Here is a 15985-nt window from a genome sequence, read left to right as displayed (position 1 = left end):
TGGTAGGTCTCTGGAGATAACCGTCCATTTAACTGAGAAATAACGTCATTATTTAGTAACTCATCGGTGATTGGTCCCTAAGATTAAATTTAAAAGCCCAAGTTACCAGGAGGAATCTCCTTTGTATAATCACCCGAGTAATGAAGCTTAGGAGCAGAGATCAGCGGCCCGGCTGGGTGCTTATGTTTCACTTCCTGGTCCTAGTTCTCTGTGAAATCCTTGTGGCCAGAGCACTGGATAATGGCTTAGCGAGGACGCCTACTATGGGCTGGCTGCATTGGGAACGTTTCTTGTGCAACCTTAACTGCAAGGAAGAGCCGGATTCCTGCATCAGGTATCAAGATTTTGCATGGCCTCTTCCTTTGGTTTTTCCGCCTATTGGGATGTGCTTACGGAACTGGAGGGTCACAGCTATTAGGTTTTTCCGTCTGCTTGGGTGTGTTTACGGAAATGGAGGGTCTCAGCTGGAACGTTTGAGCCCGAGGGTGAGCTCCCCAACTGTTGCTGCTTTTTTTTTTATCCCCCATCATGCTGTGCTCTAGAGTGGGACTAGCCATAAACTTTCCTCATGTAACCCTTTCTGCAGTAGGTGTCCTGTCAGCTGCACCTGCTTCACTTCCTTTCACTCTCTGGCTGCCAGATAGCCCCGTTGGAGAGACTTCCTTCATTTACCTTCTAGTTCCTTTCCGACCTCTCTTGTGAGCTTTTGCTGTGCTTCTGCTGGGTCCTAGACTAGCTAGTCATAAGCACAGCAAGAGTGAGTGGGAGGGACGGGGAACTAAAATTCATGTCATCTCTTCTCTGTTTTGGGGCACGGGTTTTTTGACTGTAGGTGGAGCGAGTTACACCTTGAGGTCTTTGAGATTTCCCTCAATTCCGCTGGCCCTCACCCGCTTTAGAATGTAGTAACCCACTGGAAGGTTGACCTGGAGGAAATTTAGCACGTCAAAATTGGAGAGTTATGATTGGATTACACAGGCAGTGAACCTGTCTAATCTTTACAATCCTGGTCTGTAAATTGAGATAACATCTTTTTTCCCATCCGGAAGCTATCTCGGAAAGTTACAAAGGAGTTCCAATCTCACACAGCTGAGTTTTCATTGAGATAAACCTATTTAAATTACAAAGCAGTGTCTGACTCCTCAATTAGTAAAATGAAATGTGTGTTCCTTATTTTCCTGGCGTCCATGAGGAAATGAGTGTTCTGCAAATGTGAGCATATGTGTTTTCTGGAGAGGGAATCTTTACTTTTCTTCAGAGTCTCAAACAAATCTGAGATCTAGAAAAGGTTAAGAATCACTGCTAGATATTGTTGAAATCATAAAAGAGCCCACAATTCAGAATTCCCACAAAACACAGCAGTCAGGGTAACGTGTTTTGCTCATAAATTGCCATATATATATATCCACAAATAACATCAGGATGCTAGTCACATCACAAAAAAAATTGGCCAACTTTCAGACTAAGTCTATTGTGACCTTGGGGTACAGTGTGTGGCAGTTGTTAATTGTAGATTTATTTTGTCTTTTTAAGTGATGGTTGCCTTTTGTCCAGTTATAAAACTAATGCATAGTAATTGCAAAAAATGTAGAGAATAGAAAAGAGAATACTGAAAATTAAGATTCCCCCATTTCACCACCCAAATATAATCATGATTAAAACATTCATATACGACCTTAAAATTGTTTTCTATGTAAATGAAAACAGACTTTTCTTCACTATTTCCCATAAAAATAGTACGTTGTCATGAGTGGTTAACCACAAGACTCTGGCAACCTGATATATGTTTATACCAAAATTTATTTAAGCAGTTCCCTTTTGATAGCTACTCAGGGTCTCAGTTTTTGTACATCATCTGATTCCTACCTGATTCTTTCCTTTAAAAACTGTAGTATTCTCATTTGATGCATTTCAAACTATCTTTCTCAAAGATTTTACAAATACACATTCCCAACAATTTGTAAGAATACCATACCATTTCCCCAAAATTTGGTCAACATTTCAGTCTTATCAGTTTTATTATTTGCATTGGGTTTTTTGTTTGTATGTTTGGTTTGGTTTGGTGCCAAGGGTCAACACAAGTCCTCAAACAGGCTAGGCAAATTATCTACATCTGAGCTACACCCCAGACCAAATTATTTACATTCTCTGATTACATTCTAACAAGGTGGAATATCTTTTCCTATGTTCAATTGGCTGCTTGCGTAGGTATTTCTTTTATGGATTACCCCTTTGTGTCTGCCTCCTATTCAATTGGAATCTGGAGGGGGGGTTGTTTTGTTTTTGTCTTGAATATAGGTAGTTGTCAGTAGAGGTAGTTCTTGTTATATACTGGTTTTGATACTTAAGTAATTAACATCGATTCTTTCATTTATGATCTTTGGCATTGGTGTCTGTAAACAAAGAAATTATAAATGACGTTTAAAGGAAAGACAAGTGCTGATCATGGTGGTATACACCCGTAATCCCATCTATTCTGGAATCCAAGGGAGGAGGATCACAAATTCCAGGCTAGTATGGGCAACACAGCAAGATGCTACCTTAAAATGTTTTATTTTGGTGCACAATAGATTTACAAATCTGGAATTCAGGTTTATTAGACAGAACCAGAATTCCTCAGAGGGAAGGTAAAATTGAGTTTTTGAAACAAAAAAATGGATAGCTCAGTTCAGCATTCTTTGCAGGAGACAAAATCCCCTGGCTGTCAGATGGCTGGATCTCTTTCAAAACTTTCTCTTGAATTTTATATATCTTTGTATTCTAATGATAAGCTACACTAGCTTCCTTTATCTTTTATAGAACATACACATTTAATTTTTCAGATGAACTTCTTAATCTTTTCACCACATTCCTTAAAAACCTAACATTTGTTTGGGATTTTATTAAATATAATATTTAATAAATATACAGGGTTTCATAAAGGATTATCAGGAGATTTAGTATGTTTTTATTTATTTTGTGTGTATGTGGTACTGAAGGATGCCTTATGCTGAAGGATGCTTTATACTGATGAATGCTTTATGCATGCTAGGCAACTGCTCTACCATTGAGCTACATCTCCAGCCCTAACATACTGAGTTTCCTTTTTTTGATTCTTTTTGAGACTGGGTCTTGCTCAGACTGGCCTTGAACTCACTGTGTGGCCCACACTAACCTCAAAGGCAATCCTCCTGCCTTAGCTTCTCCTGTGCTGGTATTACAAGCATGTACCACCATGCTTGGCATAGTCATTACTTTTCTTTTTGGTGGTACTGGCGATTGAACCCACAGACAGTCTCATGAAGGCTAGGCAAGTACTCTAGCGCAAAGCTACATCCTCAGCCCTGTGTTTTAACCAAGAACAAAATGATTTTTCTCTATTAGTTAGGTGTATCATTGTTTTAACATATGGGCTCTGTGCATATTTTATAGTATTTCTAGATATTTGAAGTTTTTCTGTTTTTTTCAGTTGCACTTATGAATGACATTTTAAAATTAATTTTATGGTGTGCTTTTGACATATAAAAGTCACATTCATTATGGGAAATACCTGTTTTTTCCCATTCCCCTCCTTTCCCTTAAATCCTTCTTCCCCTCTCCATTTCCAAAACTTTGTTTTTATTGCTTTCCTTCCATTCTTTATTGTTTTAAATCCCTATTTGTCCCCTCCCTTACTCCCTTCCCCCTCTTGTGTTCCCCTTCCTATTTCTCAATATTTATCACCCATTTTGGTCCTTGTTTACCCTTTGAGTTTCTCATATAAGAGAAACAATATGATATTTAAACATGTGTCTGATTTCTTTCACTTAAAATTATGTTCTCAAGGTGCATCCATTTCCTTAAAAAAGCCTCAAATTAATCCTTTATGGCAGCTTAGTACTCCGTTGCATATACGAACTACATTTTCTTTACCCATTCAGTCATTGCTGGATATCTAAGCTGTTTCCAAAATTTAGCTGTGAATGGGATAATTTTCTCTATACAGGTTAGTATTGCTATCTAAGAAAGGTGTTTATTACATAAGGTTTTTGTCTTTTTTGAGACAGGGTACCACTATGCAGTTCAGGCTGGCCTTGAGCTCACTTTGTTGCCCAGGTTGGTGGTCTCAAACTTGCAAAGATCCTCCTGCCTCAGCCTTCCAAGTGCTGGGATTACAGGTGTGCACCACCATGCCTGGTTTATTGTATAATTTTCTTGCTTCTTTCTTTACTGAATTTTCCTTATTCTAATAACCTCTTCAATTTCCTCATATATATGTCATTCCTACTTTAATTGTTTGGAGTTTTGTTTTTGTTTTTTTGTCTTTTGTTTTTGTAGCATTGGGGATGGAACCCAAGGCCTAACCCATGTTGGGCCAGTTTTCACTGCTGAACTGTATCTCCAGTCCCTGTTTTGAAATTCTTGGTGTGGAAGTATTCAGGGATAAAGGTAAGAAGATAAAAAAAATTGAAAGAAGTGCATTTCATTTTCTTTTGCTGCTTGTGATTACCATCATAGTATGACTAGATTTAAAATCTATGAAATCTGAAGGTACCTAATAGGAATTTAAGCATTCATTTAATGACTTATAATGCTGATGATAATTTCTGTTTCAGTGAGCAGCTCTTCATGCAGATGGCAGAACTCATGGTCTCAGATGGCTGGAAAGATGTAGGTTATGAGTACCTTTGCATTGATGACTGTTGGATGGCTCCCCAAAGAGATTCAGAAAATAGACTTCAGGCAGACCCTCAACGCTTTCCTGGTGGGATCCGCCGCCTAGCTAATTATGTGAGTTTATAGATCAGTGACAGTGAATCTATAGCATGCGTGCTACAGTGGGCTGTTTGTTATCATTGAAAGCTCTAAAAGGTTTGCCATAGCTGTTACAGATATTTTTAAATCCAAGGGATCTGTAGAGACTTTTCTTGTTGCTCAACAGCCCTCATGACAGAATGATTCTTGGTATCTGAACACGAAATTATAAGGTTTGTAGGTGGAATTTTCATCCCATCAGCATATCCATGTTTTGCAATAGTTCTTGAGCCCCATCTTGAAGTTCTCCTTTTGCTAAAACCATTGAATTTTCTGAGAAGAAAAAGGAACTTGGTTCTTTTCGTATGTGTGTATGTTTATATACAAGCATTAGGCACCAATTGCAGTTCAATTATAAACTAGAATTTCAGAAGAGAGAACAATATTCTGGAGATTATTGAAGAGAAATAGGGTCTAACACTAGCTAAAGATGATGAAGGTAGAGTTTATTCAGTACTATTGCAATAGAGCAAAGAGTCATACTCAAATCCAAAGGCAAGAAGATAAGTTAAGTGTTTATATCCAAGGGCAGATTGAGGTCAGTAGATGAGAAATTACCTAAAGGAGACATCAAGATAGAAGGGCTAACTTAGCATAATGTTTGCTCAGTTTTCTAGGACAGATACAGTCAAGGCCAACATGAAAAGAACTCTCACAGATCCTAACTAAATTTCACTGAATGAAAGTCTTTTTTTTTTTTTTTTCCAAATAAATCTCTTACTGTCCTGGAAAGGTACCGTTTAGTATCACATCAAGAATATTAGGGTAGCTAATAGCATTTTCTTCAGTGCTATGCGATAGCTCACAGATATAGTTTAAACTTGACAGAATTGAGGGATTTGTTCTTTGTCTCCCAACAAACTCATCTAGAAAATACAAATGAGGGATTGTGAAAGAAGGCTCCCAATACCTGGTGAAGCACACTTATCTCTGCCCCCAGGATGGAATGATTCTCTCTGCTTATTCATGATTGTCCTTACTTCTCATTTCAGGTTCATAGCAAAGGGCTGAAGCTGGGGATTTATGCAGATGTTGGAAATAAAACCTGTGCTGGCTTCCCTGGAAGTTTTGGGCACTATGACCTTGATGCTCAGACCTTTGCTGATTGGGGAGTAGATCTACTAAAATTTGATGGCTGTTACTGTGACAGTATAAACCATTTGGAAAATGGTACGTTTCAGTTGGAAATTTAGCCACAAGCAAAGGGAATAACTTTGAGGACAAGGTAGCTAAGTATCTAAAGAACTAATCTTCAGACTTTAAATACGTGGTCACATTATTGGAAATTATTTTCAATGTGCCAGAAGCCCTACCTAATTTCTTTTAGTTTGTTCATTCATTCCCTTATTCATGTATGTGGAATCCATGCATGCCTAACCATGGCTAATACTGTGCACTTTTAATTCAAGAAGGCTCTATGAATTCATTAGAATTAGTAATTGTAACTCTTTATAATGTCATTTATGAAAAAGCCCAGGATGCCACACAGTCACAGAGAAAATCATCTTTATTCTTGCTTTTCCTCAATATACACAGCATCTCTGTGCTGGCTCCTCAGACAATCACAGCAGTCTGGAAGATGTTACATGCAATTTATATACAAAGCAACGATCTGTCCCTGGCATTGTTTTAAAATGTAAACACAGACCTTCTGGAAACCTTATATGTACAGCCCCATCTGGAAATTCTCTATCCCTTATTTTACCCATTGTTTTCTCTTACAGGTTATAAGTACATGTCCTTGGCCCTCAACAGGACTGGCAGAAGCATTGTATACTCCTGTGAGTGGCCTTTATATCTGTGGCCCTTTCACAAGGTGAGCTAGTGAGCCCAGAATCTGATTTACAGAATTTGACAGCTAAAGAGACAAAATTCTGCATCATAGCCCAGCCACTGTTTAACACTGTTATAATCCTGTAAGCTACCACCACCTAGTGAATCATCTTTGATTCTTTTCTTTATCTCACCATTCATGCTTCATCTATCAGCAGTCCCTCCTATATCTTCCAAATATCTTGAATTAACTTTTTTCCATCTCCGCTGTATCGCTCTGGCCTTCCAAGCCGGTGATATCTCTCATCTAGACTGCTGTGAGGCTTCATCTACTTTCATTCTTTCTCCCATCCCCATCCATTCTCCAAAGCAGCACCAGAGATATCTTGTTAAATATCACTGGCATTTTGTCACTCCCCCTACTTAAAACCCTTAACTGACTTTTGGAATAAAATTAAACTATTCATCTGGCCCTTACCTGCCTCAGGAGTGATGACTTTTTTTCCTATCCCTTGAACACCACTAACATATTTACACTTTTTTGTTTTCTGTGGGGAGCCTTCTTTCTTCAAGATACTTAAAGGATCAGCTCTAAAGTCTCAGACCAAATGCCACATTCTCTTTAAAGTAGCCATCTGTCGATTCATTGTTTATCACAGTAACCCGTTTAATTTCTTTCTAAGAGCTTAGCACCATATAGAATATTTGTTGATTTGCAGAATATAAATTCATAAGGGCAGGTCCCTTGTCTGATTTTATCCCTGTATCCCTAGCATGTGATAAGTATTAAATAATTATGAATTGAATCTCTATTTTTTCTTGAACTTGCTAGAAAAGTCCCACCTTGTCCTCAACACAAACCTCAGCCATCCCACCTACCTATTAATAAACTTTTATTTATCCCATTAAGATTATTTATATACATATGTATGTGAATATATATTATACTGAGATCTCAGAATGTTTGATGGAGTCCTGTATAATTTTCCACCTAGTTTTAGTTAAGATCATTAGCTGAGTGTGGTGACACACACACACTTGTAATCCCAGCATTTGGGAATCTGAGACAGCAGGATCACTATAAGTCTGAGGCCAGCTTGGGCTGGCTACATAGTGAGTTCAGGAGCAGCCTGAACTATATATATAGCAAGATCCTACCTCAAACAAACAAAAAAGATCACTTTATTTTTTTATTTTAAAGTAATACATGTTCATTTTAGAAAAGTTTGCAAATACAATGATCTGTAAAAAAAATAAAAATCTTCCATAATGCCAAAACCTAGATACCATTTGGTGAGATTCCAGCATAAACAGTATTAAGGTCACTTTAGGGATTTTAAATTATATGGCCTACTTCTGAAAGCAAACTTGTTACAGTAAAATTCCCTCATAATATTTAGACTTCCTCATGAAGACTTTCAATCTGTAAACTAAAGAGAAGCCTTCAAGTGGCCTCCTTTAAATTAGACCATTTTCATCTTGCATGGATATTATAAAGTAAACAAGAGTCCTGTTTTCACAGCCTAATTACACCGATATCCGACAGTACTGCAATCACTGGAGAAATTTTGATGATGTTTCTGATTCTTGGCAAAGTATAAACGATATTTTGGACTGGACATCATCTCGGCAGGAAGAAATTGTTGATGTCGCTGGACCAGGGGGTTGGAATGACCCAGATATGGTAAGAAGCTGAAGCCCTTTTCAAAGAGCATGTAACAGACCTATTTCTTCCTCCACATTCAGGGTAAATACAGGTAAAGTTCCTTGGGAGTACACTTTCTGTGAGAGTATATAGAGCAGGGTCCTGTGGAAAGTGGCTCCTATGGGTCACCCAGGTATTTAAAAATGTTTCCTGTTCTCTCATTTGAATTATTTCATTCTTTGTCCTAGTTAGTGATTGGTAACTTTGGCCTCAGCTGGGATCAGCAAGTAACTCAGATGGCCCTCTGGGCTATCATGGCAGCTCCTTTACTGATGTCCAATGATCTCCGACAGATCAGCCCTCAAGCCAAAGCTCTACTTCAAAATAAGGATGTGATTGCCATCAATCAAGACCCCTTGGGCAAGCAGGGGTACTGCCTTAGAAAGGTATAGTAAAGAATGTTGTATGGGAGAAAATATGCTAGAAGCATGTTCTCCTGCCTCTGGTTTACAACTAATCCAAGTGTTTATCTTGAGTGGGTTTTGTTGGTTTTGGTGGTGCTGGGGATCAAAGCTAGGACCTTTACAGTGAGCTGTTAAATCCTGCCTTGTTTTTAATTGGAGACAGGATCTGGCTAAACTGCCCCGCCTGAGCTTGAACTTGTGATCCTACCTCAGCCTCTCATTGCTGGGATTACAAACCCACACCACCATGCATTGCTTTGTATTTTAAGGTGGCTTTTATGCCCAAGTACCAAGTTTGTCTTAAGCCTAAATCTGTTACATAAGAGCATAGGACTGGTATTTTGAGAATATTTGTTTTTTGTCCTTTACTTTGATGCTGTAATCAGTAGTAATAAGGCTTCGTGCTAGAATTATTATTTCCAAAATGTGCTACAGGATAATTTGAATTTTTCCTATAAGCACATGATGGTTGTGACAAAACCGAATGCCAAACTAACTACAAGGCAGTGGACCAGGGGTTTAGCTCAGCAGGTGTAAGTGCCTGCTTGGCAAATGCGATTGTGTGAGTTCTATCCCCAGTACAAAAAAAAAAAAAAAAAAACTAACAATGCAGCTTATTGTTGATTACCAAGCAGTCATACCTATTTTCTTGGTTTTTCAGGAAGACAACACTGAAGTGTGGGAACGACCGCTCTCAAATTTAGCTTGGGCTGTAGCTGTGAGAAATCTGCAGGAAATTGGCGGACCTCGTTCTTACACTATCACAATTGTTTCCCTGGGTCATGGAGTGGCCTGTAATCCTGGCTGCTTCATTACTCAGCTCCTTCCTGTGAAAAAAGAGCTGGGGTTCTATGAGTGGACTTCAAGCTTAAAAACTCAAATAAATCCTACAGGCACTGTTTTGTTTCGGCTAGAAGCAGCCACAATAGTTCAAAAAAATTAAATGCACTTGGGGATGTGTATTTTGGCAGTGTGTCTACCCCACTTCCTGTTCAGTCTTCACCCGTTTCCAGTTAAAAAGCTGGATTCCTGTACACAAAATTTCTCAACTTTGGAATTTTCTTTTTTACAGTGCTAACGATTGAACCCAGAGTCTCTGGTTTGCTAGGAAAGCACACTATCACTAAGCTACATTCCCAAGTCCCAGATTGGAACTTTTAAAAACTTCTAAACCGGGTGTGGTAAACTGTGTGTGGTATTACACCTCTACTAAGACTGGGAAGGCTGAGGCAAGATTGCTGAGAGTTCACGGCCCGCTGTACTACATAGTAAGATCCTCTCAACAAAACAAGAAAAACTACTTCTAAAGGCGTAAAGGCAACCGACTGGAAAAGGCTTTTGAAACTAATGTTCTAAGAAATAATAGCTGTAATTTATTGAGTATTTTCTGTGCAAGGAACTGTAATGGATGGACAAAATGTTACTGATTAATTTTAACCCTCAACAATACCCACCAGCGCAGGTGTTCACTCACCGTAAATTGCAGAGCCAGGATTTAACCCCAAGCTCTTAACCACTGTACTGCTGCCGAATGAGGCACTTGGATGGCTATTTACAATATTAATGCAAAGAGAAAATGAAGTTTTCTTGGTTGAAGGGCAAAAAAGTTGCTAGGTAACAATAACCTTGATAAACTAGTAACTACTCTCACCAAGAATAACTAGGTAATTTTAACCTAATAAACCCTCCTCCCCTTAAAATCAACTGTCTTGTTATATAAGATGGTGATTTTCAAACTGGGTATTTAAACAAACAATTTAAAAGGAATTTCCATTTTCTAGTACTCAGGATTGAACCCAGAGCCTTCACACTGAGCTATATTGCTAGCCCACCTCCCCCTTTTTTTTTTTTCAGGTAGTCTCACAAAATTAGAGGCTAGATTCAAGTTTGTGACTTCCTGCTTGAGCCTCCCAGTGTTGGGATTGCAGGCACATGCTACCATGTATTCAAGACACACTTCTGCGTTTTTCCTGTTTTGTCTGAGAATGCATTTATAACCAACCACCTTTCTCTCACAGGAGCAAAAATATTTAAAAAGTATGTATCTCACCCTTCTTGAATGTACACACAATACCAGAAGGCCCATCTAACACTTTTTTTTGACACAGGGTCTCACTCTGTGGTGCAGGGTAGTCTCAGAGTTCCTCCTGCCTCAGCCTCCCAAGTGCTGGAATTACAAGCATGAACCACCATGTCCAGCTAAAGGGCCTGTCCAAAACACAAAAGTGCATGCTGGAATAATTTTACCCACCAGGTAATTATTTCACACAAAAATTTGAGGACTAATACATACTTAGTTCATAAAACTGTGATAGAATTACTAAACCTAAACTAGGTGTGGTAATGCATGCCTGCAATCCCAGCAATGGGGAGACTGAGGAAGTAGGATCACTGAATTTGAGGCCGGCCTTTTTTTTTCTCAGAAAAGTCATTAAACCTGTACTTGTCTGTAAATATACAAATTTGGCAAATTGCTCTGCCTTGAGATGCACCTCCAGTTATGAAATTTATACAGCATTATTTGTTTTACCCTATTTTTGCTGCTTAAATACAGAGTTCAGTATCTGTAAGAATGAAGTATAAGAATATACGATTTGAAATTACATCAAGACATTATTTTTAAGTGTCCCTGATTAGCCGGGCGTGGTGGCTCATGCCTATGAACCCCAGCACTTGGGAGGCTGAGGTGGGAGAATTTTTGCGAGTTCAAGACCAGCCTGGGCTATAAAGTGAGCTCAAGGCCAGCCTGAACTGCATAACAGACTGTCTCAAAAAAGACAAAAAAAAAGGTCCCTGATTAAGATTCCTTGGGGCACTCAACACAATAGTTCAGTTGAATGTTCTAGTTTAAAAGTGGGGGGGGGGTTTATAAGTCTGAAGACAAACATAATATATAATGTATTGGTGCCTGGAAAACACAGCCAAAGTTCGTTATCAAAGGTCTTAAATACCAGTAGGTTGCCTAATTCTTGATACACTTTAGCCAGTATGGCTATATTACTGAACCTGTCCCCATTATCCTCAAACATGTCACTTAGGTAACATAACCAACTTTTAACAGCAAACAGGATCCCATGACAACCCAAGGGCTTAAAAGTGTCAAATTAAATCTCTAACATTTGATGTGAATTCAACCAGTCAAATTCAATCAAGAAATACTAAAAAGAACCACGAAGCAGGAATTTCCCATGAGAAATTTTGCTGATGGCTTATGGTAGCTTATTCCTACCCAAAAGACATAATACAACCAATGAAGTAAATGTGGCAAGATTTTATTGTCTTCATAAAAAAACAAAACATGAAGTTAAAACTGGATCACTTGGCCCTGTAACAGAAGGGAAAAAAAAGTTGAAAATTGTATTTCATTTAGCTATTTCTTATGTTTATTTCAATTAAGGGAAAAATTTAAAAAATTAGGATATATAGTAGTAACTCTTTTTGATCTCCTATTAACTTGTTTTGAAGTCCTGTAATACTCCCAAGATCTTGTTTTGACTGATTAGACTCTGTTCCATTCTGTGCGATAGTAGCAAGTCTGAGGGTATAGGCAACTAATTTGAAGGCAATAAGATTCACAAAGATGCCCATTCTGGTTTGACTATTGTCTCCTTTGGAAGTCCTGTAATGTTCACAATGCCTAAGTTTTATTGGTCTTGTTCTCCACTGTTTTGTCCAACTTTATAATATCTAATGAGATAGACAATTCCTTTTAAGGAAACAAGAGACAATGCTGATAACCATTGTTAATAACCTTGTACTCTGTTCTACATTATGTGCTATGTCTATCCTTGGTTTTGACTTACAGCTTTGTTTTGCCATATTTGACTTTATTCTCTCCCCCCCAAAAAAAGTAATAAGAACTAAGGAGTAATAAAATCCAAAATATGTAAATTTTGTTGTAAAAAAGAGAGGGAGGGAAAAAAAAAAGAGCTCTAACGGATATAACAGCAAGTGTGTTTAGGGATGTTAAATAGCTGACTATATTAATGTTTTTGGATCATTGAACACAGCTGTTTGCAGTCTCTCTGTTTGAATGTCTAATTTGTATTCTTTGATACTGTGATTTGAGCAACTATTTCCAAGGTGATAATATGTAATCTATTAACAGGTGATTTCTTACTGTTATGTTTTTTTTTTGTAGTTCTGTATTATGTGTAACCTTACACTGCTTTGTTTTGTTTTGTGTTTTTCTCTTTTTCCTCTTAAATAAAGAGATCACCATGCTGAATTAGGGCAATCTGTTTATTCTTCTTTCCTACTTTCTGAAACTGAATATGAAAATGCTTATGTTGATGCTCAAAATGTTCTGGGTTTTAGATAAAGATTATTGCCGACCATTTCAGATAAGGGATGTTTAACTGACCCCCTTTCAGCTTTGGATGGAGTCTTTGAAAACACCTCAGATCTCTATGCCACCCATTAATGAGCAGAAATGTTCACCTCTCCAAATACAATAAAGCTGTAACAAATGACTTCTACCTTTCTTTTCTTATCTCCTCCCAGTTCAAAATGCTTGCATCTCTTAATAGCCAGCATTCTCTTGGATCTGCAATTGGGCTCAACACACTCAAGCCTCAGAACAATCTTCTTTGTAGTTTTGGCCTGTGAAAAAAGGCAAATCAGAAAATCACTTCCCTAAAAAGTATGAGTAAACTGGGAGTGGTGGTACATGTCTGTAATCCTAGTACTTGGGAGGCTGAAGCAGGAAGATTTCTCCAAGTTTGAGGCAACCTGTACCACATAGTGAGATCCTGTCTCAAAACCCAAGATTGTGTTGGGTTAAATGGTACTTTAAAGTTTTACAAAATTTTTAACTGTCACAGTTTGTTTTTAGCTAGATGAAAATACCATGCTAGAATGCTGTTTTCATTAGGTTCTCATACATCCTTGAGCTTGCCTTTCAAATCTGCAGTTAACCATTTCACATAATCAAAAAAAATGAGCTAACAATTCACGTTATGCTCTATTGAGATAAATGTGATTATGTACATCTAAAATGTACCAGTAAAATCTGGTTGAAAAAAAATCAAGATATGCTCTTCACTAAAATCCAACTTTTTTCTGTCTTTTTGAGACAGGGTCTCACTATGCAGTTCAGGCCGGCCTTGAGCTCACTTTGTAGCCCAGATCAGTGTCGAACTCACAACAATTCTCCTGCCTCAGCCTCCCGAGTGCTGGGATTACAGGCATGAACCTAAAATTCAACTTTTGAAGCCCACCCCTTTAGCCAGAATTCTCTTGCTAGTCGTGTTTTTCAGAACAACAAAATCTTTCTATCTTCTAAATAAGTTTAGAAAGAAAATTTATTATACCTAAGTACAGTCATTCTTTAACATTTTCTGGACAAAGTGCTAAGAAATGCTGGTGGGAATGCCCTATTCCAGGCAGTGTGCTAACTACTTGCCTTGTTCGTGTCAAGCAATACTATGGAGGTACATTCCTGGCACAGTAACAATTCTCCCCTTTTTCACGGTGGAAGATGATACCCTGGGCCTCGCCCATGCTAGGCATTCACTGAACCACTAAGTTATACCCTCAGCTCCAGTTCATTCTGCAACCAAGTGCTAAGAACTCAAACATGATAGGACTTACTATCAAATTCATGCTTCAGTTTTTAGGTGAGGAGAAAGCATTCTTTGACTTTTGGCTCTTTAGAAAGGGAGAGGTGGACACACAAAAATATAGTTACATTATTGTAGACTAGCAGCACAACCTATCACCACAGCCTGCAGTAATTGCTGAAATTAATGCTCAAGACTGGACTTGAGATGACAAGTACAAGGCAATTACCACAGTTTAGGAATGTACCCAAGAAACTTATCAATTAGTGACCACCACTAACCTTTTTCCGGAAAATTGGCTTCGTCTGTCCACCATAGCCACTCTGCTTCCTGTCATAACGCCGCTTTCCTGGAGGTAGGGGGGGTGTTGATATAATTAAGATCATAAATCACAAAATACATCAAGACTTAATGAGTTTTATCTAGGGCTTTCCAGCTGAATGTTAAAAAAAAAAAACAACAACCTTTCAGGCACTCTGGGAGCCTGAGGCAGGAGCCAAGTTCAAGTTCAGCCTGGGTAACTTGAGACCCTGCCTCAAAATAGTAAATACCAAGGGCTGGGGATGTAGGTCTGTGCACATGCCCTGGAGTTAAGCCCCAGTACTGAGAGGAAAAAAGCGGACTCGTAGTACACTTCCCAAATGCCACCGCCAAGTCCACATTACAATGAAGCCATCTTACCCTGGGCATACAGAGAATCCTTGCCTTTCTTGTATTGTGTCACTTTGTGGGGCTGGTGCTTACCACACTTCTTACAGAATGTTCGCCGGGTTTTAGGAACGTTCACCTAATAAACAGTTTGGAACATGAAGTTTTATCAGACTACGATAGCAGCCGAAGTTAGTACCATGACTCCACTCCTGTATAAAACCTGACTCCGTAGTTCCAACTAAAAGGTGGTCCCAGACTCCTGTGCTTGAGGCACAGAGTTGTCTTTAGCCTCAAAGCGCGAGACATTGTTAACTCCACCCACAAGTCTAGCTCTTGAGCCCTGACCTCAGAGCCTGGTACCTTAAGGGGGCCGATTCCGACAATAATGGGTTTCTTTGGTACACGCTGGGGCCCGAACTCATTCAGAGACAGTACCGGTGATGGTGGGGCTAAGGATTAAACTGGATATTACTAAAGACCTACCATGCTTGCAAGAGCGATATCAACACGGAAAGAAAGAGGCCGGCCGGAAACGGAAGTATATAGGAGATTCTGGGTCACACTTCCTCATGGGAGTCGGAGGGAGCGACCGTTACAGCCTCTTGGTTCAGCGCGGCGCGCCCTCCAGTGGCGGAGGACTTGATTTGAACCGCCGGTGGGAGGGTTCAGAGGGGCGCTTCCTTAAGGCTGGTCCACTCTGAAGTTAATTGTGCCCCAAAGCTTTGCAATTTTTTGTTACAGTACTTCAAAGCTTTTGACAGAACCTACTACACAACAGCATTACATAAAGTGAGCAGTGCACTTCCCAGATTCTCTACCCTCGCTGTCTCAAAGGGAAGCCAAAACTAGCTACCGAGTGGAAAGACTTTCCATCCTGTTACACCGCAAGGACCCTAGGAACCTCTTTAGCAGCGAACTGCTGGTTCAGTGAAGGCTTTGAGGGAGGCAACTGCTCCAGTTCATTTATCCCATAGTCAGATGGTCCATTCAGCAAGTGTTTATTGAACGTCTATTCTGTGTCTGGCACTGTCATAGTGGAAGGACACAATAATATACTCATTAATGTACAGTTATGCACTGAATACTTTAAAGAAAAGCTTCGGTGATCGCTGAAGCTC

The 15985-nt window shown here is 39.1% G+C and overlaps 2 protein-coding genes across 4 annotated transcripts; one reads left to right on the top strand and one right to left on the bottom strand.

Annotated features, from left to right (window-relative positions):
* Positions 1 to 43: 43 nt before the first annotated feature.
* Gla (galactosidase alpha) lies at positions 44 to 12883 on the top strand. 3 transcript variants are annotated; one of them, XM_005004156.4, is made up of 8 exons: positions 147 to 334; positions 4297 to 4407; positions 4575 to 4749; positions 5766 to 5943; positions 6498 to 6589; positions 8069 to 8230; positions 8440 to 8637; positions 9317 to 12883. In XM_005004156.4, exons 3-8 carry the CDS (start codon positions 4588 to 4590, stop codon positions 9596 to 9598), a joined length of 1074 nt encoding a protein of 357 aa, XP_005004213.1. In that variant the 5' UTR covers positions 147 to 334; positions 4297 to 4407; positions 4575 to 4587; the 3' UTR covers positions 9599 to 12883. The 3 variants fall into 3 exon arrangements, with proteins under 3 accessions (XP_063102257.1, XP_003471081.1, XP_005004213.1); XM_063246187.1 differs by lacking the exons at positions 4297 to 4407; positions 9317 to 12883 and adding an exon at positions 8906 to 8993 and having other exon boundaries at positions 44 to 334; positions 8440 to 8642; XM_003471033.5 differs by lacking the exon at positions 4297 to 4407 and having other exon boundaries at positions 52 to 334.
* Positions 11912 to 15492, bottom strand: Rpl36a (ribosomal protein L36a). Its single transcript, XM_023565576.2, has 5 exons — positions 15351 to 15492; positions 14898 to 15003; positions 14498 to 14565; positions 13135 to 13257; positions 11912 to 11980 (listed from the first exon to the last, which is right to left on the bottom strand). The coding sequence occupies exons 1-5, from the start codon at positions 15351 to 15353 to the stop codon at positions 11960 to 11962; spliced, it is 321 nt and encodes a 106-aa protein (XP_023421344.1). The 5' UTR covers positions 15354 to 15492; the 3' UTR covers positions 11912 to 11959.
* Between the last annotated feature and the right edge of the window lie 493 nt (positions 15493 to 15985).

This window comes from Cavia porcellus, unplaced genomic scaffold (genome assembly GCF_034190915.1).
Source record: "Cavia porcellus strain 051 isolate PalLab524CR breed Dunkin Hartley unplaced genomic scaffold, mCavPor4.1 scaffold_3, whole genome shotgun sequence".
Taxonomy (NCBI): domain Eukaryota; kingdom Metazoa; phylum Chordata; class Mammalia; order Rodentia; family Caviidae; genus Cavia; species Cavia porcellus.
The sequence above is the reverse complement of the archived record's forward strand: the minus strand, read 5'-3'. Positions and strand labels throughout refer to the sequence as shown.